The sequence below is a fragment of the Ahaetulla prasina genome, chromosome 4 (genome assembly GCF_028640845.1).
Source record: "Ahaetulla prasina isolate Xishuangbanna chromosome 4, ASM2864084v1, whole genome shotgun sequence".
NCBI lineage: Eukaryota > Metazoa > Chordata > Lepidosauria > Squamata > Colubridae > Ahaetulla > Ahaetulla prasina.
In genome coordinates this window covers 48809764-48836555 of record NC_080542.1, presented here as the reverse complement: position 1 = coordinate 48836555, position 26792 = coordinate 48809764, and the positions used below count along the sequence as shown (strand labels likewise).

At 40.6% G+C, this 26792-nt stretch overlaps 1 protein-coding gene across 10 annotated transcripts in view; it reads left to right on the top strand.

Moving 5' to 3' along the window:
• SCN4A (sodium voltage-gated channel alpha subunit 4) overlaps positions 1–26792 on the top strand; it is a 146083-nt gene that overhangs the window by 72647 nt on the left and 46644 nt on the right. For all 10 annotated transcript variants that reach the window (XM_058184081.1, XM_058184084.1, XM_058184080.1 and 7 more), the window contains one exon: positions 18877–19323. In XM_058184081.1, the coding sequence (XP_058040064.1) occupies positions 18877–19323 (447 nt within the window). The remainder of the gene's footprint in view (positions 1–18876; positions 19324–26792) is intronic.

Here is a 26792-nt window from a genome sequence, read left to right as displayed (position 1 = left end):
TGAGGAGATCTTTGTTGATTTGATCTAGGAGGAATCTTTTGTGTGAAGTTCATTTCTGATTAAGGCCAATTCTGTTCTTTTTAGGATGCGTTTGGTGGCTGCAGAGTTGGAGTGGAATTTCAATTGGAAGCATTTGGGGATTAAATTTTCATCGCGCAGTTTCAGAGGAATGCGAGGTCACATAAAATGGAAGCTCTTGGACTTCTAGTTTTCATAGGTCCTGGTCAGATGGTGGATTTCTCCCGTAGAGGTGCAATATTTGTTTTCTGAGGTTTTCACGGTGTTTGTATATAGGTCTTTGGTTGTTCGGGTTTTCTCCCGTAAAATTGGAAGTGTCTTGGCGACGCTTCGACGAAGTCTCATTCGTCATCTTCAGGCTTCAGCTTCGTGCTTCTGGGAGCAATGTGTGATCGCAGCTATTTCTTCCTTTTAACTGCTAGTGGGGTTTGAACTGATTGGGTGGGAGCTTGGCTGTGCTCTGATTGGCTGGGGTTTTCTGTGCTCTGATTGGCTGGGGTGTGTCCTGTGTTGGTGGGGGCTTGGTTGTGCTCAGTCTAATCTGTGCTGCAGGGGATTTGAGCTGGTGAGCTGCACTGCTGCTGTTTGGCTTCGTGTTCGTGGTCGCTACATCTTCGTAGTGGGTGTCAGTCTGCTGCATGTATGGATTGGAGGGGTTTGAAGTGGCTAATGTTGCAGCTGCGGTCTGGCTTCTGGTCCTTGGTCGTGCTTCCTGATCAGTGTGGGTTTGGGTGTGCTTTCTGGGTGGATGTGTGGTGGTGACATCCTGTGTGGACCTCGTGAGTGTGGGTCTGGGGTCATTCCTCGTGTTAGGGACACGCTTGTCAATAAGGGCAGGTTTCAAATGGCTGGTAGGCGGAGGTATCATCTCGCTTGTTCATGCTGTGTGGGCGTTTATCTCGATGGCTTCTCTGATTATTCTGTTGTTAAAGTGTTCAGTTTTGGCGATAGTTCTGGTCTTTTAAAGTCAATATCGTGTCCTGTGACTTTAAAGTGTTGGACCAGGGAAGAAGTTGGTTCCTCTTTTGAATGAGTTCTTGTGTTCTTCAATGCGTGCACTTATTCTTCTGTTGGTTTGTCCAATGTATGTGGTGGGGCAGGCGGTGCATGGGATTTCATATACTCCTTGATTTTCTAACTCAATTTTGTCTTTGGGGTTTCTTAGGATGGTGGATATTTTTGGTTTGTGCAGAATGCTGTCTTGATGTTATGTTTGTGGAGGATCTTGCTGATTCTGTCTGTGGTGCCTTTTATATATGGGAGGAGGGCTGTGCCATTTTCTTGCTCTCTGTCTTGGGTTTTAGTGGGGGTTCTTTTGGATTAGTTTGGTAATTTTATTTCTCTGGAATCCATTGGATGTTAGTACGCTTGTGAGAGTGTGTAGTTCGGTTTTAGGTGTTGTTCGTCAGCTAAGCATTTTGTTCTAGAGATGAGTGTCTTGGCTACGGAGTTGATCTGTGCTCGGTGGTGGTGTGAGAGTGCATGCAGATAGCGGTTTGTGTGTGTTTTCTTCTGGTAGATGGTGTGTCCTAGGGAGGCATTGGGTTTCTTGTAGACTAAGACATCTAGGAAGGAAGTTGGTTGTTAACTTCTGTTTCCATGGTGAACTGTATTTTGGGGTGTAGGCTATTGAGGTGTGTGAGGAAGTTTTCAAGTTTTTCTTTCCGTGTGGCCAGATTATGAAGGTGTCGCTCACGATCTGAGCCAGAGTTTGGGTTTGTGATCAGATTTTTCTAGTGCTTGGGTTTCAAAGTGTTCCATGTAGAGGTTGGCAATGACAGGTGAGAGGGTGATCCCATGGGTGCTCCTTCTATTTGTTTGTATTTTTGTCCGTTATAGATGAAGTATGTGTTGGATAGGCAGTGGTTGGTCAGATCTAGTATGTGCTTGGGGGTTATATTTGTTTTGGATAGCTGTCAAGGCTTCTTTGATTGGCACTTGGGTGAAGAGGATATGACATCAAAGCTCACGAGTAGGTCGCTGGGCTGTAAGTTTTGTTTCTTTATGATCTCTATGAACTGGAATGAGTTTTTACGTGTGAGGCGATGGATTCTGCATAGGGCTGTAGTTGTTTGGCGAGAAATTTGGCTAGGTTTTGTAGAGGTGAGCCTATGGAGCTGACTATGGGTCTGAGTGGGGTTCCTTCTTTGTGTATCTTGGGAGGCCAGAGCTTAGGGCATCTGGATGATTTCTCTGGGAATGATTCTTTGTTGGATTTCTTCGCTGATGGGGAGGCTTTTATTTTGGATCTAGTGGTTTTTCTAGGTAGGTGGTGGGGTCTGTTTTAGGGGCTTGTATGCAGGGTCTTGGAGTAGGTTGGTTAATTTGGTTTGGTAGTCAGATGTGTTCATAACCACCGTGGCGCTGCCCTTGTCTGCTGGTAGGATTATTATGCTGGTATCTTTTTCAGGTTAAGTAGTGCTGTCTGTTCCTCTTGGGTAAGTTGCTTTTGGGTGGCTTGCTGCTGCAGAGGATGTTGGTGATTTCGAGTCTGATTTTGTTAGCGCCATCGGGTTGATTTTGGTCAGGCTGGTTTCAACTCCGCATATAATGGTCTCAGTGGGGATGTATTTGGGAGTGACTGCAAAGTTGAACTTTGGAAAGGACATCGGTTTCAGCTTTGGTGAGGATCCTATCTGAGATGTTATGCACTGTTTGTTTCATGTGTTGCTGTGAGGGTGGAGGGGTTTGTTTCATGCGTTCTTGTAGTCTTCGGAGTTTGTTGGTGTGCGTGTCTGTCTTGAGGGTGGTCTGTGTTTCGCTCTCCAGACGGCAAGTTGTTTTGGATTTGTCCCAAAGTGCCGGTGCATCTTGTTGCTGAGTTTGAGGTGAAGTGTGAGGAGATCTTTGTTGATTTGATCTAGGAGGAATCTTTTGTGTGAAGTTCATTTCTGATTAAGGCCAATTCTGTTCTTTTAGGATGCGCTTGGTGGCTGCAGAGTTGGAGTGGAATTTCAATTGGAAGCATTTGGGGATTAAATTTTCATCGCGCAGTTTCAGAGGAATGCGAGGTCACATAAAATGGAAGCTCTTTGGACTTCTAGTTTTCATAGGTCCTGGTCAGATGGTGGATTTCCTCCCGTAGAGGTGCAATATTTGTTTTCTGAGGTTTTCACGGTGTTTGTATATAGGTCTTTGGTTGTTCGGGTTTTCTCCCGTGTAAAATTGGAAGTGTCTTGATGCTTCACTAAGTCTCATTCGTCATCTTCAGGCTTCAGCTCGTGCTTCTGGGAGCAATGTGTGATCGCAGCTATTTCTTCCTTTAACTGCTAGTGGGGTTTGAACTGATTGGGTGGGAGCTTGGCTGTGCTCTGATTGGCTGGGGTTTTTCTGTGCTCTGATTGGCTGGCGGTGTGTCCTGTGTTGGTGGGGGCTTGGTTGTGCTCAGTCTAATCTGTGCTGCAGGGGGATTTGAGCTGGTGAGCTGCACTGCTGCTGTTTGGCTTCGTGTTCGTGGTCGTGCTACATCTTCGTAGTGGGTGTCAGTCTGCTGCATGTATGGATTGGAGGGGTTTGAAGTGGCTAATGTTGCAGCTGCGGTCTGGCTTCTGGTCCTTGGTCGTGCTTCCTGATCAGTGTGGGTTTGGGTGTGCTTTCTGGGTGGATGTGTGGTGGTGACATCCTGTGTGGACCTCGTGAGTGTGGGTCTGGTGTCATTCCTCGTGTTAGGGACTCGCTTGTCAATAAGGGTGGGTTTCCAAATGGCTTGTAGGCGGAGGTATCATCTCGTTTGTTCATGCTGTGTGGGCGTTTTCTATCTCGATGGCTTCTCTGATTATTCTGTTGTTAAAGTGTTCAGTTTTGGCGATAGTTCTGGTCTTTTAAAGTCAATATCATGTCCTGTGACTTTAAAGTGTTGGACCAGGAAGAAGTTGGTTCCTCTTTTGAATGAGTTCTTGTGTTCTTCAATGCGTGCACTTATTCTTCTGTTGGTTTGTCCAATGTATGTGGTGGGGCAGGCGGTGCATGGGATTTCATATACTCCTTGATTTTCTAACTCAATTTTGTCTTTGGGGTTTCTTAGGATGGTGGATATTTTTTGGTTTGTGCAGAATGCTGTCTTGATGTTATGTTTGTGGAGGATCTTGCTGATTCTGTCTGTGGTGCCTTTTATATATGGGAGGAGGGCTGTGCCATTTTCTTGCTCTCTGTCTTGGGTTTTAGTGGGGGGTTCTTTTTGGATTAGTTTGGTAATTTTATTTCTCTGCAATCCATTGGATGTTAGTACGTTTGTGAGAGTGTGTAGTTCGGTTTTTAGGTGTTGTTCGTCAGCTAAGCGTTTTGTTCTAGAGATGAGTGTCTTGGCTACGGAGTTGATCTGTGCTGGGTGGTGGTGTGAGAGTGCATGCAGATAGCGGTTTGTGTGTGTTTTCTTCTGGTAGATGGTGTGTCCTAGGGAGCCATTGGGTTTCTTGTAGACTAAGACATCTAGGAAGGGAAGTTGGTTGTTAACTTCTGTTTCCATGGTGAACTGTATTTTGGGGTGTAGGCTATTGAGGTGTGTGAGGAAGTTTTCAAGTTTTTCTTTCCCGTGGCCAGATTATGAAGGTGTCGCCACGATCTGAGCCAGAGTTTGGGTTTGTGATCAGATTTTTCTAGTGCTTGGGTTTCAAAGTGTTCCATGTAGAGGTTGGCAATGACAGGTGAGAGGGGTGATCCCATGGGTGCGCCTTCTATTTGTTTGTATTTTTGTCCGTTATAGATGAAGTATGTGTTGGATAGGCAGTGGTTGGTCAGATCTAGTATGTGCTTGGGGGGGTTATATTTGTTTTGGATAGCTGTCAAGGCTTCTTTGATTGGCACTTGGGTGAAGAGGGATATGACATCAAAGCTCACGAGTAGGTCGCTGGGCTGTAAGTTTTGTTTCTTTATGATCTCTATGAACTGGAATGAGTTTTTACGTGAGGCGATGGATTCTGCATAGGGCTGTAGTTGTTTCAGAAATTTGGCTAGGTTTTGTAGAGGTGAGCCTATGGAGCTGACTATGGGTCTGAGTGGGGGTTCCTTCTTTGTGTATCTTGGGAGGCCGTAGAGCTTAGGGCTACAACGCCAGAAACAAACCCTCCACCCTCACAGCAACACATGAAACAAACAGTGCATAACATCTCAGATAGGATCCTCACCAAAGCTGAAACCGATGTCCTTTCCAAAGGATTCAACTTGCAGTCACTCCCAAAATACATCCCCACTGAGACCATTATATGCGGAGTTGAAACCAGCCTGACCAAAACCACCCCGGATGACGCAAACAAAACCACCCCCGAAACCACCAACATCCCCTGCAGCAGCAAGCCACACAAAAGCAACTTACCCAAAGAGGAACAGACAGCACTACTTAACCTGAAAAAAGACACCAGCATAATAATCCTACCAGCAGACAAGGGCAACGCCACGGTGGTTATGAACACATATGACTACCAAACCAAATTAACCAACCTACTCCAAGACCCTGCATACAAGCCCCTAAAACAGACCCCACCACCTACCTAGAAAAACCACTAGATCCAAAATAAAAGCCTCCCCATCAGCGAAGAAATCCAACAAAGAATCATTCCCAGAGAGAAATCATCCAGATGCCCTAAGCTCACGGCCTCCCAAGATACACAAAGAAGGAACCCCACTCAGACCCATAGTCAGCTCCATAGGCTCACCTCTACAAAACCTAGCCAAATTTCTCGCCAAACAACTACAGCCCTATGCAGAATCCATCGCCTCACACGTAAAAACTCATTCCAGTTCATAGAGATCATAAAGAAACAAAACTTACAGCCCAGCGACCTACTCGTGAGCTTTGATGTCATATCCTCTTCACCCAAGTGCCAATCAAAGAAGCCTTGACAGCTATCCAAAACAAATATAACCCCCAAGCACATACTAGATCTGACCAACCACTGCCTATCCAACACATACTTCATCTATAACGGACAAAAATACAAACAAATAGAAGGCGCACCCATGGGATCACCCTCTCACCTGTCATTGCCAACCTCTACATGGAACACTTTGAAACCCAAGCACTAGAAAATCTGATCACAAACCCAAACTCTGGCTCAGATACGTGACGACACCTTCATAATCTGGCCACACGGGAAAGAAAAACTTGAAAACTTCCTCACACACCTCAATAGCCTACACCCCAAAATACAGTTCACCATGGAAACAGAAGTTAACAATCTTCCTTCCTAGATGTCTTAGTCTACAAGAAACCCAATGGCCCCTAGGACACACCATCTACCAGAAGAAAACACACACAAACCGCTATCTGCATGCACTCTCACACCACCACCCAGCACAGATCAACTCAGCCAAGACACTCATCTCTAGAACAAAATGCTTAGCTGACGAACAACACCTAAAACCAACTACACACTCTCACAAACGTATTTAACATCCAATGGATTCCAGAGAAATAAAATTACCAAACTAATCCAAAAAGAACCCCCACTAAAACCCAAGACAGGGAACAAGAAAATGACACAGCCCTCCTCCCATATATATAAAAGGCACCACAGACAGAATCAGCAAGATCCTCCACAAACATAACATCAAGACAGCATTCTGCACAAACCAAAAAATATCCACCATCCTAAGAAACCCCAAAGACAAAATTGAGTTAGAAAATCAAGGAGTATATGAACCCATGCACCGCCTGCCCCACCACATACATCGGACAAACCAACAGAAGAATAAGTGCACGATTGAAGAACACAAGAACTCATTCAAAAGAGGAACCAACTTCTTCCCTGGTCCAACACTTTAAAGTCACAGGACACGATATTGACTTTAAAAAGACCAGAACTATCGCCAAAACTGAACACTTTAACAACAGAATAATCAGAGAAGCCATCGATAGAAAACGCCTACACAGCATGAACAAACGAGATGATACCTCCCGCCTACCAGCCATTTGGAAACCTGCCTTATTGACAAACGTGTCCCTAACACGAGGAATGACACCAGACCCACACTCACGAGGTCCACACAGGATGTCACCACCACACATCCACCCAGAAAGCACACCCAAACCCACACTGATCAGGAAGCACGACCAAGGACCAGAAGCCAGACCGCAGCTGCAACATTAGCCACTTCAAACCCTCCAATCCATACATGCAGCAGACTGACACCCACCACGTAAGATGTAGCACCACCACGAACACGGCCAAACAGCAGCAGTGCAGCTCACCAGCTCAAATCCCCTGCAGCACAGATTAGACTGAGCACAACCAAGCCCCCACCAACACAGGACACACCCCAGCCAATCAGAGCACAGAAAACCCCCAGCCAATCAGAGCACAGCCAAGCTCCCACCCAATCAGTTCAAACCCCACTAGCAGTTAAAAGGAAGAAATAGCTGCATCACACATTGCTCCCAGAAGCACGGCTGAAGCCTGAAGATGACGAATGAGACTTCGTCGAAACGCCGCCAAGACACTTCCAATTTTACACGGAGAAAACCCAACAACCAAAGACCTATATACAAACACCGTGAAAACCTCAGAAAACAAATATTGCACCTCCACGGGAGGAAATCCACCATCTGACCAGGACCTATGAAAACTAGAAGTCCAAAGAGCTTCCATTTTATGTGACCTCGCATTCTCGAAACTGCCGATGAAAATTTAATCCCAAATGCTTCCAATTGAAATTCCACTCCAACTCTGCAGCCACCAAACGCATCCTAAAAGAACAGAATTGGCCTTAATCAGAAATGAACTTCACACAAAAGATTCCTCCTAGATCAAATCAACAAAGATCTCCTCACACTTCACCTCAAACTCAGCAACAAGATGCACCCGCACTTTGGGACAAATCCAAACAACTTGCCGCCTGAGAGCAAACACAGACCAAACTAAAAAGAACCCCCCACTAAAACCCAAGACAGAGAGCAAGAAAATGGCACAGCCCTCCTCCCATATATAAAAGGCACCACAGACAGAATCAGCAAGATCCTCCACAAACATAACATCAAGACAGCATTCTGCACAAACCAAAAAATATCCACCATCCTAAGAAACCCCAAAGACAAAATTGAGTTAGAAAATCAAGGAGTATATGAAATCCCATGCACCGCCTGCCCCACCACATACATTGGACAAACCAACAGAAGAATAAGTGCACGATTGAAGAACACAAGAACTCATTCAAAAAGAGGAACCAACTTCTTCCCTGGTCCAACACCTTAAAGCCACAGGACACGATATTGACTTTAAAAAGACCAGAACTATCGCCAAAACTGAACACTTTAACAACAGAATAATCAGAGATAGAAAAACGCGAGATAGAAAAACGCCCACACAGCATGAACAAACGAGATGATACCTCCCGCCTACCAGCCATTTGGAAACCTGCCCTTATTGACAAACGTGTCCCTAACACGAGGAATGACACCAGACCCACACTCACGAGGTCCACACAGGATGTCACCACCACACATCCACCCAGAAAGCACACCCAAACCCACACTGATCAGGAAGCACGACCAAGGACCAGAAGCCAGACCGCAGCTGCAACATTAGCCACTTCAAACCCCTCCAATCCATACATGCAGCAGACTGACACCCACTACGAAGATGTAGCACGACCACGAACACGAAGCCAAACAGCAGCAGTGCAGCTCACCAGCTCAAATCCCCCTGCAGCACAGATTAGACTGAGCACAACCAAGCCCCCACCAACACAGGACACACCCCCAGCCAATCAGAGCACAGAAAAAACCCCAGCCAATCAGAACACAGCCAAGCTCCCACCCAATCAGATCAAACCCCCACTCGCAGTTAAAAGGAAGAAACAGCTGCAATCACACATTGCTCCCAGAAGCACGGTTGAAGCCTGAAGATGACGAATGAGACTTCAATAAAACGCCGCCAAGACACTTCCAATTTTACACGGGAGAAAACCCGAACAACCAAAGACCTATATACAAACACCCGTGAAAACCTCAGAAAACAAATATTGCACCTCTACGGGGAGGAAATCCACCATCTGACCAGGACCTATGAAAAACTAGAAGTCCAAAGAGCTTCCATTTTATGTGACCTCGCATTCCTACGAAACTGCCGCGATGAAAATTTAATCCCCAAATGCTTCCAATTGAAATTCCACTCCAACTCTGCAGCCACCAAACGCATCCTAAAAAGAACAGAATTGGCCTTAATCAGAAATGAACTTCACACAAAAAGATTCCTCCTAGATCAAATCAACAAAGATCTCCTCACACTTCACCTCAAACTCAGCAACAAGATGCACCCGGCACTTTGGGACAAATCCAAACAACTTGCCGCCTGAGAGCCAAACACAGACCACCCTCAAGACAGACACGCACACCAACAAACTCAAGACTACAAGAACGCCAGAAACAAACCCCTCCACCCTCACAGCAACACATGAAACAAACAGTGCATAACATCTCAGATAGGATCCTCACCAAAGCTGAAACCGATGTCCTTTCCAAAGGATTCAACTTTGCAGTCACTCCCAAATACATCCCCACTGAGACCATTATATGCGGAGTTGAAACCAGCCTGACCAAAATCAACCCCGATGACGCTAACAAAATCAGACTCGAAATCACCAACATCCTCTGCAGCAGCAAGCCACCCAAAAGCAACTTACCCAAAGAGGAACAGACAGCACTACTTAACCTGAAAAAAGATACCAGCATAATAATCCTACCAGCAGACAAGGGCAACGCCACGGTGGTTATGAACACATCTGACTACCAAACCAAATTAACCAACCTACTCCAAGACCCTGCATACAAGCCCCTAAAACAGACCCCACCACCTACCTAGAAAAACCACTAGATCCAAAATAAAAGCCTCCCCATCAGCGAAGAAATCCAACAAAGAATCATTCCCAGAGAGAAATCATCCAGATGCCCTAAGCTCTACGGCCTCCCAAGATACACAAAGAAGGAACCCCACTCAGACCCATAGTCAGCTCCATAGGCTCACCTCTACAAAACCTAGCCAAATTTCTCGCCAAACAACTACAGCCCTATGCAGAATCCATCGCCTCACACGTAAAAACTCATTCCAGTTCATAGAGATCATAAAGAAACAAAACTTACAGCCCAGCGACCTACTCGTGAGCTTTGATGTCATATCCTCTTCACCCAAGTGCCAATCAAAGAAGCCTTGACAGCTATCCAAAACAAATATAACCCCCAAGCACATACTAGATCTGACCAACCACTGCCTATCCAACACATACTTCATCTATAACGGACAAAAATACAAACAAATAGAAGGCGCACCCATGGGATCACCCTCTCACCTGTCATTGCCAACCTCTACATGGAACACTTTGAAACCCAAGCACTAGAAAAATCTGATCACAAACCCAAACTCTGGCTCAGATACGAGACGACACCTTCATAATCTGGCCACACGGGAAAGAAAAACTTGAAAACTTCCTCACACACCTCAATAGCCTACACCCCAAAATACAGTTCACCATGGAAACAGAAGTTAACAACCAACTTCCTTCCTAGATGTCTTAGTCTACAAGAAACCCAATGGCTCCCTAGGACACACCATCTACCAGAAGAAAACACACACAAACCGCTATCTGCATGCACTCTCACACCACCACCCAGCACAGATCAACTCAGAGCCAAGACACTCATCTCTAGAACAAAATGCTTAGCTGACGAACAACACCTAAAACCGAACTACACACTCTCACAAACGTACTAACATCCAATGGATTCCAGAGAAATAAGATTACCAAACTAATCCAAAAGAACCCCCACTAAAACCCAAGACAGAGAGCAAGAAAATGGCACAGCCCTCCTCCCATATATAAAAGGCACCACAGACAGAATCAGCAAGATCCTCCACAAACATAACATCAAGACAGCATTCTGCACAAACCAAAAATATCCACCATCCTAAGAAACCCCAAAGACAAAATTGAGTTAGAAAATCAAGGAGTATATGAAATCCCATGCACCGCCTGCCCCACCACATACATTGGACAAACCAACAGAAGAATAAGTGCACGATTGAAGAACACAAGAACTCATTCAAAAAGAGGAACTAACTTCTTCCCTGGTCCAACACTTTAAAGTCACAGGACACGATATTGACTTTAAAAAGACCAGAACTATCGCCAAAACTGAACACTTTAACAACAGAATAATCAGAGAAGCCATCGAGATAGAAAAACGCCCACACAGCATGAACAAACGAGATGATACCTCCCGCCTACCAGCCATTTGGAAACCTGCCCTTATTGACAAACGTGTCCCTAACACGAGGAATGACACCAGACCCACACTCACGAGGTCCACACAGGATGTCACCACCACACATCCACCCAGAAAGCACACCCAAACCCACACTGATCAGGAAGCACGACCAAGGACCAGAAGCCAGACCGCAGCTGCAACATTAGCCACTTCAAACCCCTCCAATCCATACATGCAGCAGACTGACACCCACTACGAAGATGTAGCACGACCACGAACACGAAGCCAAACAGCAGCAGTGCAGCTCACCAGCTCAAATCCCCCTGCAGCACAGATTAGACTGAGCACAACCAAGCCCCCACCAACACAGGACACACCCGCAGCCAATCAGAGCACAGAAAACCCCATCCAATCAGAGCACAGCCAAGCTCCCACCCAATCAGTTCAAACCCCACTAGCAGTTAAAAGGAAGAAATAGCTGCGATCACACATTGCTCCCAGAAGCACGGTTGAAGCCTGAAGATGACGAATGAGACTTCAGAAACGTCGCCAAGACACTTCCAATTTTACACGGAGAAAACCCGAACAACCAAAGACCTATATACAAACACCCGTGAAAACCTCAGAAAACATATATATATATATATATATATATATATATATATATATATATACACACATACACACATATACACACATGCTTTTATATATATATATATTCCTTCAACATAATGAAGAGAAAGTTGCTATCACAACTGGAGCAGTCTGTCTCCATTACACATTACATCCAATAGTTAAGAAGATCTGGAAAACCAAGTGGATGTGCAACCAAGGCCTGAAGCTGGAATATCTTTATCACCCCTCCATTACAGAGCGCAACTGCTGATGTGAGGCATAAGATCATGGATAAACTAGCTATAATCAACCCTCAAGACCGATTACCATAGCTCAGCAGAAATGTACCATCAGATAGTATGCTAGAAAATGCCAATAGAGCCCTCAGAATAATCCCTACTACCACAATAACTCAAACCAATGGACTGATATATGCTACAGCCACTGCAATCCTGGAGATGCTTAGCTACACAATCAAGAAGATTCCAAGCTTCCCTGGAAAATAAGGTTAGATTTTCCAAGGTTCCCTGGAAAATAAGGTTACAGTGCAATAACATAGTAACAGCAGAGCCACCAAGAGCAAAAATTGAAAAATAATCAAAGGAAAATATGAGTAGTACCAGGCTAAGGCAGAGAAGCAGAGGCCAAGATGATAAACGCCCTCTTCTCCAAAGAACCATCAAAGGTGTACTCCCAACTGCAGTGCAGTGGAGTAGCAGAGCCACCAACAGCACAAACTAAACAGTGCTAGAAGGACATATGGGAGAAAGAGAAGACACCTAACACCAGTGCAAAATGGCTGTAGGACCTGAGAGCAGATCACAGCAATATCCCAGAATAGGGACAGTACAGTAGCAAACATCCAACAGCCGGTTAAGAACATGAAAAGTTAGACAGTACCTGGACCAGACATGATTCACATGTACTGGCTAAAGAAACTAACAACAATACATGAACTTCTAGCAGCACAGATGAACCATCAATTAGTAGCAGGTTCCCACCAAACTGGCTACCCCAAAGAAGGACAGTATTGATCATGAAAGATGATCAACCAGGGAACTGCACTATCTAACTACCAGCTGATATTTACCTTCTCGCAACATAGAAAGTCCTATCAGGCATCAGAGCTGTCAAGCTACAGAACCACAGTTGGCCAGTATATGAGTACAGTATCAGGAACTACACCAGAAGTTCAAAACATAAATTTCTCATACATAGAGCAGTCACCCTAAACTTAAGGTCTAGACAGATCAATCTGAGCATAGTTTGGATTGGCTACAATCTATGACTCAATGTTATACACACATGGTCTGTTAATAGCTGAAACTATACAAAATCAACAGGACAATAAGAACATTCCTCAATAAGTCAATGGGACTGTGGAAAAACAACATGAGAAGTCACTTCAAGACAGTTCACACAAGTGGCCATCAATTGCAGCATATACCAAAATGATATGCTGTTCTGCATAACCTTGAACCCTCTCAGTCAGATCATCACAAAAAATGAATATGGATACAAATTGAAGAATGGGACTACCATCAGCCCTCTCTTTTACCTGGATGACAGCAAGTTGTATGAAAAGAATGAACAAGATATCAACTCACTGATCCATCTGACACTGATCCACAGTAAAGGCATTGGCAGTTCATTCAGACTAGAGAATTGTAGTCAGATGATAGTCAAGAGAGGGAAAATAGTTAAGAATGATGTGATGGAACCAACGGGGATGTGTGTCATATAGCAGACATATGGACCATTACAAGTACCTTGGTATCCCATAGTCATATGGGAACCACTTTGAGGAGGCAAAGAAAACAGCAGCATCCAAATACCACTGAAGGAACAGACAGGTCCTGAAAAGTCAGCTCAATGGGAAGAACCAGATCAACATGTATGCTTTGCCAGTTATCAGATATCCTGCTAGTATAGTGAACTGGCCAAAGAAAGACAAGGGAGCTGCCAGTGTGAAGACCCAGAAACTCCTCATAATGTGTGAAGGTTTCCACCCTAAGTCCAACACCTAGAGACCATATACTAGGCAGAAAGAGAATGCTGAGGGTTTGATAAGTATCAAAAGCAGGGATGAAATCCAGCAGGTTCTGATATGTTCTGGAGAACCGGTAGCGGAAATTTTGATTAGCCCCAGTGGGAATGGAGATTTTGCAATATCCTTCCCCCAGTAGTGGGGAGGGAATGGGGATTTTGCAGTATCCTTCCCCCAGGAGTAGGGTGGGAATGGAGATTTTGCAGTATCCTTCCCCTGCCACGCCCACCAAGCCACACCCACAGAACTGGTAGGAAAAAAATTTGGATTTCATCACTGAGCAAAAGCCACTTGCATGGATGAAACTCAGAACATCCAGGAGTTCATCAGTAAGATGGCATCGAAAGAGAAAGTATCCTGAGAGAGTACCTGAGGCAGTAGCAGATGTGAGAGAAAGATCAAGTAGAGGAAGTGCCATGGCAAAACAGATAGCTGAGGTGGCTGACATTGGGAAATTCTGCTTATAGTTAGAAAGGGCTACACTAAAAGACAGCACAGAGGCACTTGTCAAAACGGCACAAGAATACGCACTAAACACCAGATCCATAGAAGCAGGAATCTACCACACTAGACAAGACCTAAAGTGCAGACTATGTAGAGATGCATATGTATGTTTGTGCACACACACAGAGATGTGCAGGTGCACATACAGGCATACCACATGTGTTTGAATCAATTTTGACTCCTGGCAACTGCCTCAATGTTTGTGCAGTTTTCTTGGCAAGATTTCAAAAGTGTTTTGCCTTAGTTTGTCTGCTTCCTAGGGCTGAGAGAGAGAGGAACTGGCCCAAGATCTAACAGCTAACTTCAAGTGTATGGCAAAGTCTCCCAGTTTTTAGCCTGACGTCTTAAGCACTTTGCTAAATTGGCTCTAATATTAGATTAAAGCTACATGTTAAAGTATACTGCATTGTATTAAGAATTTTAAAATGAAGCAAATTTGCAGCAGTAGCTATAATAAACAGTATAATATGAATCAGAGTAAAGCTTTGTGTTAATAGAAACCTAAACTTTGGATGTGATACAAGCCCATGTATTATTATTATTGTCCATGGATGGTTTCTAACTTGAATTTTGTATTGGATTTGTGTTTCAAATACGAAGCTATTTTTGATATTATTTGTATATCCCATTGATTCCCACTGCTGCATCTAATTGATACTTCTGACTTTAAATCAAGTTTAAATTAAATTTGCAAAAAAAAATTAAAATTCCACTGATTTGCCTCTTGGTCTTCCCATCTTATTGGAAGCAGAAAAGTAAAGATATATTTTAGATCCTGAATTACCTCTCAGTTTGCAAAAGAAAGATGTCATTTTTGCCAATTTTTCAATCTACTTGCACTTTCTTATAATCAAAAACAATCCACTTCCAGTCCTATGAGCAGATTTTGTAAGAAAAAGGAGTGTAAGGAAAGGTGATTTTGGTGTTCTTTGAGCATGATTATTTACTTGTAGATGTTTTATTACCCAATTAGGTAAGATCATCAGTGTATGGGGTCTACTCTCTGTTTATATATGATAGCTTGCCCTACCATTGTTAGTGATCTTGTGTTTTCTCCTTGATAGTTCTTGACTGGATTTTTATCTTTTGCTTGATTTGTCTTGAACTCCCTGCTTACCTGGGTGTTGGCAATGCCCCACTCCCAGTCTCTTTACCATGAGCATGGATTTCACTTTTAATACACCAGTGGGTACAATTCTAAGCAAACTATTTTATTACAGGAACTTCCGCTTTTAGTTTCTAACAATGCTTATAGGGTTTTGGGTGCAGCCTAGAGGCAGTACTGTAAGATAAGCTGATCCTAGAGAATGATGCTTTGCTTTGTAGCTTAATAGCTTTCTATTTAGCTTTAATACAAAGTATCTCAAAAAAAAAAAAAAAGAGACAGGTGGATATCAATGGAGGCATGTATTCTATACACATAGGCAAATATAGAGACAAATATTTCAGAGATGAACACAAAAAGTTCTTCCCCTAAAAATAATTTTTGTACAAATCAAGATCTTGCAGCAAAATCTTGAATTTGCTGTTCTAGGTATTGGCCAATAGTTGCTGTTGATAAAGATTATTCTCATGAATGTGCATCAGTCTCATCCTCTGTGGAACATGAAAAAATCTCTGGGAAGACTGTGAAAAGGAATGAAGATTATTCAACACAAATTCCCAAAGTGATAGACTCATCATACACAACTCAATGTATGAATGAGAAGCATTTATCTGGAAAAAAAAATCTGTGATCTGCATGCATTCATTGAAGAAGCAGAAAGGGATATGTTCCATAATAAATCCTCTTCCATCCAGATTAAGTTGGAGAAACCCTGAAAAGAAGGAAAATATACCCTACAATCTCCCTAATTTTAATGCTAGAAGTGAAAGTAATCAGGTATCAGTGTTGCTGCCCAACATCCCACCAATTCCTAGGTTCAGATTCTTTTTCTGCGAAGAGTTTTTTCCCCACAATTTATTGCTAGATTCAAATATGGCTGACTTATTTTAAAACACATTATCTCTATGGGAAAATAAGCAAATGGAAATGCAATTAGGCAAAGACGCTAACAAACAGAAAGCCTCTCCACAATGCTAAATAATTTCATTTGTATGCATGTGACTTCCAATCTCCATTCTGTTATCTCTCAGCTCAAGCCAATAATTTTTCATGTTAAGAATGTTGTAGTTTGACCTAAGAAACTTAATATATTTTTGGAGTCTCTTAAACTAGCTATCCTTTTTCATGATTATCAAGTTATCATGATTTATGAGATTTATAAGAGTGAAAAACCCCTAATTTGAGTCAATGTTACAGTTATTAGTGATTGCCAGCTATAAGTAGTATTTAAAAGAAGCCTCCAAGAGCTTAAAGGAAACCAAAGGAGTTTATATAAAAGTCCTAGTTAAGTCATGAGGCATAAGACATGTGTAAATAGCCATGACCTTGAATATCAGCAAAATCCCTTCTCAAATGTATTCCTGGCAGGATTGAAGCACAAACATCAACAGCTGTGAGTGGGCAGGAAGCAGGCTTTTCACAGCAAACACATTCCACTTTTTTGCTGATGTTACTGTACCGGCATACCAGTCCTAAGGGTTGTTTTTTTTTTTGATGAGAAAATTGTGAGAATGCACAGGATTTTCCTTTCAGCCAAACATGGCAGACCAAAAGCAAGATCCCAAATTCAAAATTTTTTACTGGAGCAAATAGATTCAGCATCTTGTTTCCATCAGGAGTCAGTCAGATGACTACAAGAAATCCTAAAGTAGATCATGCAGGGTCTTCCTAAGGGCTGTTTGCTCTTAAGAGTGGGTATTCATGGAATATGGCTTGTGAATATTGGAGGATCTGCTTATCCATCATGGCTAAAAGTAGCTGAATCACCAGAAATTTGTCTAATCCTATTATGAACCCATATATAATCATGGGTATCACTCACTTTTTGGAAATAACTCTTGTAAATTAATGATATATTGTGTGATGAAGGTCTTCCCTTTTTCCTGGTATGAATTGTTGCTGCTATTGTCTATACCACAGTTACTAAATCTTGAAGTCCAAAACTGCCTATTGCTCATCAGATTTATTTCATGAGAGAAGAACTTTCTCTCCTTTACCTACTTTCTTCTTTGGTCTCTCCCAGATCATCAGGTTGCCACCATTCTAAAAATATTAGGAACACATAAGCCATCTAAGTTTCTCTCCAGATGACCAATTGCAACATGCAAAATAGTGCAAATAATATGTCTTTCATATAAGTATAGGTCTTCTGTGTCATTGTGATTTAGCAATCACTACATTGTGTTATCTCCTAATACTGTTTGCCAAACTGAGCAAGTGCTTTTCTATCATTTTTTTTAAAAAAATGAACAAATATTTTAATATTATTTTGCTTTTTGAATGTACTAGTCTTGAATCAAGCAAGAGTAAATCAAGTTAGATTTTATATTCTTATTATATATAACTGAAAAAAATAATGGTTAACTTGGGGAGATATTTGCTATAATTTTCTTTCCATCTTCCTCTGGAAATTGTCTAAGAAGCAGATCATTAGGAAGGGAATTATTTTATTTATTTTAAATATACCTTATCCATGATTTATATATTTCATTGGCTTTTACTGTACTGTATATTCTTCACAATTATCAGAAAGTAGTTCATAGAGAAGTTGATGTAATAGTGTAATACAAATGAATTATGACTCAAGACCTGGCTGTGTTTCAATGTTTTAATGTAATCAACCTGCCACAAAGTTCCTGGCTGACAAATTGATAAATAAAATAAGGATCAGACGTTGTGCTTATATGCAAGGAATAGCATCCTGTTAAAATTGCAGGAAATGCTTGGATAAACTAGAGGTTTGAGGCAACAACATCACTTTGAAAACCAAACAAATTGTGTTGTATTCAATTTATATTTACCAACAAAGAAATAGGAGAGTAGTATAGATCTATTTCAAGCTATTTAGTTCTCGTCAGCTAGCCATATCCTTCTGGGATTCGAATGGCTAGCTGACAAGAGCTAAATAGCTTGAAATAGATCTATATTACTCTCCCTTTATTTCTTTGTCAGTAAATATAAATTTAACACAAAAATAGTTCGTTGTGAAAGTGACTACCTGCAAAGGCCCCTGGATTGGGGCTGAAAGGCAAAAGCGGAAACAGTATGTGTCCCATATTTGGGTAGACCAGGTTGCCCTGATAGACCAGTCTCACCAGAAAACATGTAAACTGTGTTGTAATACAGCATATACTTATTTTGCATGATTTATATAAAATTTGGATTTTCTTAAATAAGAACAGATTATTTGGCAATGTAAGATATTTTCTTACATTTCTTTCCATTATATTTATTTTTCTTAAAACTTGTGAATTGTTGGCAGAACCTATCCTTGGTTAATTTCCTCCTGTTGTCTTGTGGTCACATCAGCACTAGGGACAAAGTCCCCATTTCGGAACATGTGAAAGCATTCTGAATAATTTTTTTAAATGATATTTGCTTTTGTCCTTTTAGGTACTCAACCTGTTTTTAGCTTTGCTGCTTAGCTCCTTCAGTGCCGATAGCCTGGCAGGATCTGATGATGATAGTGAGATGAACAATTTGCAAATTGCAATTGGCAGAATCAACCGAGGGATTGATTTTGTAAAGAAACATGTCCTCCTCCTGCTTCACAGAGAACTGAAAGAGAAAACAGAGCTATCATCTGAGGAACCAGATGATAGTAAAAAAGAAAACTTTGTTCTCAACCACATGGACACTCTCAACCATGTGGACACAGGCCAGGATTTCAAGTCTGAATACATGGATGAGATAATAAAAAAAGAGCAACTCATTGATGAACTGGGCCAAATGAACTTTATTAATAATCCCAACCTGACCATAAATGTGCCTATAGCATCTGAGGAGTCTGATCTTTATGATGAAACTGATACAGGTGAAGAAACTGCTGATGACATCAAGGTGAGTTTTCTCCCAAAGAGGTTAGTGCAGCTGGCTGGAGGTTTTTTTTTTTTTTTGAAACATATTCACATACAGGATCTTTTGACGAGACTATTCTCAAAAATGTTTCTTCAAAAGGTATGTTGTCTATTATTACCAATTGCATTATGCATTGAAGAGGATTCTAGAACAATTCCTGCTCACAAGTTATGTTTCTTTATGGAGTGAGTGAAACTAGATAGAAGAAAAATTGAATGAGTAGCACTTGAGAGAAAAAATGGCAACAACTTCAAACATACAGGACATTTCCATAATGCCATAACTTCTCTTACACGCCTTTAAAATATGTGTTGTTTTTCAAATGCGTCATGTGATGATGATGATGATGATGATGATGATGATGATGATGATGATGATGATGATGATTATCTTCATATATCAGTATGCTGCCTCCATGGAGAAAATCTATTTATGTAGTCACTAGGACTCAAAAATGACTAGATGGCACATAATCTCATTACTGGTGTCTCCTAGTTGGTGGTTTATATGCAACAGTATGATGAACAAGTTACAAGGAAACTTCTAGTTGAGAAATTATTCTTTGGTCGCAATTGAAATACATTGTCCAAAATGGGCCAAAATCTGGTTTGTATTGCGTCCTTGATCTTAGTAGGAAATGCTGAACACAATGTGGGAGCTGTTCTTTTTTTTATAAAAACATATTTTTTAAAAAACAAACAAAAATACAAATGAACAGTACATTTTTTATGAATAGAATAGGATGACCGAGTCAAAATTTATTGCTTATAACATAAATATTTGCTTATTACAGCTTATAACATAAATATTTCCCAAATATAATTCATATATTTCAATTTCTGCCATAATATTCTTTTTTTCCTACTTTTTTATTTTCCATCTCTACTTAATATTTAATATATAATCAATATTACCATCCGCCCTAACCTCCAATCTTAATCTTATTTCATTTCATTAACTTATTTCTCCATTTATCACATATATTTCTCAAAATCACCACATTTGTAAATCATCATCAATTTGTTTTCTCTTATTTCCTTTATTCTATCAAAACCCTTTAATTTAAAAATAGTCATTTCCATCCTTAATTTCTATTTTTTATAGCTGAAGGTCACTGTAATTTTTTCTGGATTTGTTTGCTGTAGTGCTTTTTTTCCGCCAGCAGATATCTCTCTCCAATCCACAAGTTTCAAATCAACAGTCACAAAATATCCAATTTGTGTATTAAATCCGCTTATCAAATGCTTTTCAAATTTCTTCTTTCTCTTCTTAATTTTATATATTCCAAATTCCAGTTAAAATCCAATTTCAAATCCAATTGAAAAATTTCCTTTACAGGGCATTTCTATTTTGAATTTTTCTTTATTCTTCCTTCAAAGTTCAAAACTTTTAAAATTATGTCCAATCTTGTTCAGAAACTATTTTCTTTTGGGTTTCTTTTTCTTATAATAATTTTAATACTTCCAAATCCAATTTCCAATCCAAATATCAAGCTCCATTCTGGGCTTTAGTGCTTTAACTTCCATTTGGTTGTTCTCCCACCATTAACATTCCCCATTGCCAATTAGCTGATATTTCCTCACCGAGACTTCTTTTAAATTTTTTAAAATACTTTTTTTTTACCTGTGAGTTGGCCAATCACTCACCCGGTACCAATACTTCGTCCCAAACACCTCTCCTGCACAAATCTTATTCCGGTTGCCCCAGCTTCATGACGGTCATAATGGCTGCCACCCTTGCTGCCGGATTGAAGAGTTTCCTCCGACCTCCGAGGAACTTGCCTATTCCTCTTGGTCGTCTGAGGTGCCCCTCCTTCTTCACTGACCCTACAAGATGGATCTGGTCTGAAGACCCCCCGACAGCGGTTTGTCTGGCTGGATTTTTGCAAGGCTTGTTGGAGCCTGCTATTTTCCAGTCAGTCTCGCTGTGACACTTCTGGTTCTCCCATGTGGGAGTTGTTAAAGTAACCTAATGTGCTCTTTTTTTCCTCCTAGTAAAATGTGTTATGTGAATGTCATGATTAAATAATATCACGATGGGCAGCAAAAGTCAATATAAAGGAGTTCATTTAATCATGATATAAAGTAGATTGGGAACATAAGAGAGAAATATAGGAAAGAGTATGAATTAAATGAAATGGAAGAAAAATTGATATGTTTTATGTCTGAAGCTAAGAGAAAGGGGAGTAGTGTAGATCTGAATGAAGATGGATAGATCTTGAAAAGTGGAGTTGATGGATACATGATGGAAATGAAGGTGAGGCTTTAATTATGAATGAAGGGTGAAGATGAGGGCAAAACCAGATCTAACTATTTCTTGCACAATCCCATATATTTAAAATTCAAGATCTCCCTCCCCCCTATTAGGCCAGGTCACTTGTCCAATGGAAACTTCTGGTATTGTTGTGAGAAAGTCTTTTTAGCTCTGGTAGATACCTGCTGAAATGTCCTTGGTTCCCATGGCTGGCATCATGATGTCTGGAGCTCCATTTTATCTCTCTCTTCCCGCCCCCCATAATCTGTGGGCAAGCTGAGAAGCGATAATAATTGTAACAGCAAAAATGCCATTTGAAGCTTGACATCTCATTCATAAAAGGTAAAAAGTCAGCCTAAATGAAATGGTCAGTACACCATTTACAATACAATAAGAGTGGAGAAATAAACATGTTTTACCATCTTTTATCATCCTGCTATAGCTTGAGCTCAAGAGCTCATGCCCATCTTCAATCAAGCACACTCCAATCTTTTTCATTAGCAGTACTAAGCATCTGTTCTGTCACTCTGTATTGGAGAGCTGAATCAGGCACTTAGTGGAACTGTCACCAGGCTGTTGAGGAAAAACCTGAAGTGGCCATTAATCCACACATTTTAGTAAAAGTCCTGCTTTTTCATGACCTGTATCTCACTTCACCAAATGCATAGAGTTGCTAGAATGAAGTAGGATGAATGAAGTAGGATTTAAATTGGGGTGAGGCAGGAGGGGAGAAGGGAGAGGAATATAATCTAATATTTAATTTAATCTTCATATGCAGATTAAATATGAAATAGATATAATTTTAAATTGTAAGTTATTCAGAGTCAAGCATGTGAGATAAGCAGCTATATAAATTAAATAAATGGATAAATGAATGAATGAATAAATAAATAATTGCAAGTATCTTATCAATTAACAATTGTACTTTGTTAAAAACCCATTGTGTTTGTTGAGACCCTCAGAAATGGCTGAAAACTCTTGATGTTTATGAGTTTAGGAATTTATCACCCAATGGTGTTGTAAATGATGTCACTTTTCCAAAAACATCTCTTTGCTCTTTGCTGTTAAGTGAAGTCCATTTTTCCAAAATAGTCATATAAGGTGTTCTGAGAACCTGAAATCTGTTGTTACTATTTTGTTGTTGTTTTGAGTCCTGATTTCAAATTTGTACTCATCTATTATTTTATTTAAGATTTGTCTCATATGTCCTAGGTAGAATCCAGAGGGGCATTGCTGGCAGATTATGGCATATGTCACATTAGAAGAAAAGTATATGAAAGTACCTCAAACCTCATTAGTGTCCTCCTAATGTTCTTCATGTAGCTATTGGAACAAGATAAATACTGTCAGTTTATTCATGACTGGCAGAGACATGGTAACAAGGTCAGCCAATGAATAGGGCTTAGTAACAAGGTCAGCCAATGGGAGCTGAAACAGCAAGGAGTCTAGGCGTGGCTTAGCTCTGAGGTCTGCTGCTGGAACTGAAATAATCTCTCCTCTTTACCATGTTGGAAGAACCACTCTTGGTTCTTCCAAGTATATATGGTATATATGTCTCGTGTTATTATGTATATAAAGAGAACTTAATGAATCCTGCTGCTTTAGTTATCTGTGTGTGCTTTCTGGATTTGATTGTTGCAACAAACTCTGGCAAATACCATACCTGGATCTGTTGCCAGAGTGGTTTGTTTGTTTGTTTCCATCAGATTTTCCAAATTGGCCATTCCTATTTCTAGCCAGCAGAGCTGTCTCTATATCCAATTCTGATATCCTAGACTTCTTTCCTTCCCACTTCTTCTTTCTGCCTTTAATCTGCATCTATCCAAACAAACTAGTCTTCTAACTAACACACATTCCCATTACATTTTTGCAATTTCATACCAATATCCATTCCCTAAGCTTTTCCCTGTTTTCTCAGTCCAGTCTTATTAGGCTGATGAAGGCAGGAATCTTCCTCTCCTGTCCTCATTCCAGGACTTTTGGAATGAAGTCCTGGAGTGAAGACTCAATCTGAGTTTCAGTCAGATTACCCTGATACTGGGTGTTGGTACTTTCTCAGTGATGGTGCTCTCAGTTTCAATCTGGTCAATTACTTTTAAGCTACCACTGAGTCAATATATTTTTGTGCCCCAGCTTAGATGTTAATGAATCCCATTCTTCTTTCTTCCTGACAGTTTGTTACTTCCTTTTTCTTTCCCATAATTGACATTTTTACTTTTTGTCTGTTTGTCTGTCTGTCTGTATGTCTGCCCGTCCCTCCCTCCCAAACATCCTTAATCCAGCTCTGCTCTCTCTTCATTTTCTTGCCATGCCACAACTCCATAAACTCTTCAATAATTCCAAAATTCCTATCAACAGCACCCATTCAACCACCTTTTTTCGTCATCTCTTTCTTCTAACCATTGTATTTTCCTAGTTGTTGTTTTTTTAACAGCTAGCTGACAACTTCCAATCTGCTTCACTGTTGTTTTGTGCTTTATGCCTACTCTACGGTGTGCTAATATAGACACTTGCCAGTTTTGGTGGAAAGTCATAATGTTTAGAATTCCCTCCTTTTCTCCCTGACTTTTCTATCTCCCAGCAACTATCTCTGTTACATTACTCTACACAAAGAGAGTCAAAAAATAGGTAGGGGTGAGGGGCTAGGTATTCGTTCCTTGGCCAAAGGAAAACCGTAGTGGGCTACTAGGCAGTGACATCTTCAGGTTGCCATAATAGTAGATAGCATATTAAGGACACTTTCCAGGTTCCAGTGTAAGATGCTAATTGGATCCAGTGTAAGATGCTAATTCAGTGCAATTGAAATATGCACTGAAAGAGGCTCATATAGTAAATATTAAAGAGAGCACTGCTTTGAATAGAAATATGCTTCTTATGAAATGGACTTTCAATAAGAGTGGTCTGTATAAATGGAATATGTGAATGAATATAGGATCTAAAATTAATTAAATAAGTTCCTAAACGTTTTATCTCTTAAAATGCCTGTAATCCATCAAAATCTGGAGCAGGTTTTAGGCCCGGACACTCAAGAGGGCTCAGAACAACCATAATATTGGTATTGATTGATGTTGTGAGTTTTAGATGTCCATGATTAAAATTAGAATATGTACAAAAGAATCCTTTTCAGCCCAGGTAAATTATAATCCAGCTGTCAGATATAAATGCCCTCCCAACATCTGGAGCATTTAAATAAAAATGATGGGAATTTTAGGAGATACCAAGTTGAGGATGCTGTGTTTAATATGTGTCCCTTTTTTCAATGTCATTGTTTACAATAAATGATGATAAATAAAACAAAATCATGAACATTTATAGACTGTTTTCCCTGAGCTACTAAGAGCCTACAATCAGTTTCCTGCACATGTAGGAATTAGTGCTTGAAATTTAAGTGATAGGTGTTATGTACCATAAAAGGAGCGTGCTATAGTTTTCACTCAGGTCCTCCAAAAAGGCAGGAAAATACTTAAAGCTCATTGGTTAAGCCGTCTGGCAGCCCTCTATAAAAGAGGATGCTGCCAGACTAGCACTCTGTTGGGTTATACTGGTTTACTAATAAAGAGGTGTGGTTACTGAAAGAGCTGTGCCCGTCTCTTCTATCATCGGATCTAACAATAAGATTTCCAAATCTGAGATCCAGCATATCCTGAAGCCTCAGTATTCTCCAAAGTTAGAAATAAAGCTCAGTTTGGAAGCCTCTTTCCTAATGTCAAGGCTCAGGAGCAGCAGAGCAAACTTCCTAAATATAAAGAGAAGCTAAAAGCTTTTTAAGAAGCAATAATTCATAGATGGCCAAAGATTTCCCATACACAGTAATGTTTATGGGAATAGGACCATATTAAAGTGACACCTAGTGGCACATTCTAGGTATACAACCATTTTTCTCAAATAAGAAATATATGCACAATTACTTATAGTTTATCTCTCATATATCCTCCTCCCCTTAAAACATATATACTTAAACATTAGTTTAAGTATAGCTCTGTAATTAGCTCTGTAATTAAAGTGACACTTTTTCTACCACATTATTTGGTCTGGGAATTGCATATATTGTAAACTGAAAATGCCAGATTCAGTAAATACATAATTTCATAGATACTAAAAATCAATTAAAAGGAGATATAAATGTAGCAGAATTTCAGAGAAATATGCAAAACATTACTAAGCAGCTGCATTGTTATGAACGAATCATCACACTATTTGTAGTCTTATTTGTATCTGCCAAAATTTCCTTCCCTGCCTCCCTCCTTCTTATTCCCATCTCCTCCCTCCCTCCCTCCCAGGATATTTATTCATTTTATAGATTTTTATTGTGCCACAATTTTCCCTCCAATTATTGCATGCTGATTATAGTTCCACAATAAACACAATAGAATTAAAAGAATATGCAAGCAAAAACAACAAAACAGTCAGATTGTACAGTATGTGAAAGCTCTTTGAAAAACTTCAATTTTTAATAACTCCCCAAAATTCCAGGGAGAGGGCCATGCTAATTTCAGTGAAGAGACCATTCCGTAGTCTCAGTGCTACTGCAGAGAAACAATATCTATATTATCTAATACATTTGGCTGGATCTGATTGGAGGACATAGCCCTATGAGTATCCAGGTCTCAAGCCATATAAGATTTTTACATTATAAATTAACATATGCACTTAAAATTATATTTGGAACAGAACTGGTAATCTGTGCTGGTCTTACAATGTAAGTGTAATATTCTTCCAATGCCAGGGACCAGTTAAGAATGGGCCACCATATCCTGAATTAATTATAATTTTCAAATAGTTTTAGAAGCCGTCCAGGCAAAGCACATTGTTGCTAGGTCCTCTTGAAACAGATAAGGATGCAATTGGTACACCAAAGAAAACCTCACCAAGTCCAAATAGGTTCCAGTTATTATCCACTCATCAGGGTAGAATATAAACAGCACATGATCTAATGGTGTAGATCATACCCAATGATACTGTATCACAGTCTCAGAAGCCACTGAGAGGCAAACGGACAAAAAAAATTACCCCAATTCTGGTGCAATCACAAATCACCCAGGAGAGCAACCATACCCTCAGAGTCATATCCAGAAATAGAATAGAATAGAATAGAATTTTATTGGCCAAGTGTGATTGGACACACAAGGAATTTGTATTGGTGCATATGCTCTCAGTGTACATAAAAGAAAAGATACGTTCATCAAGGTACAACATTT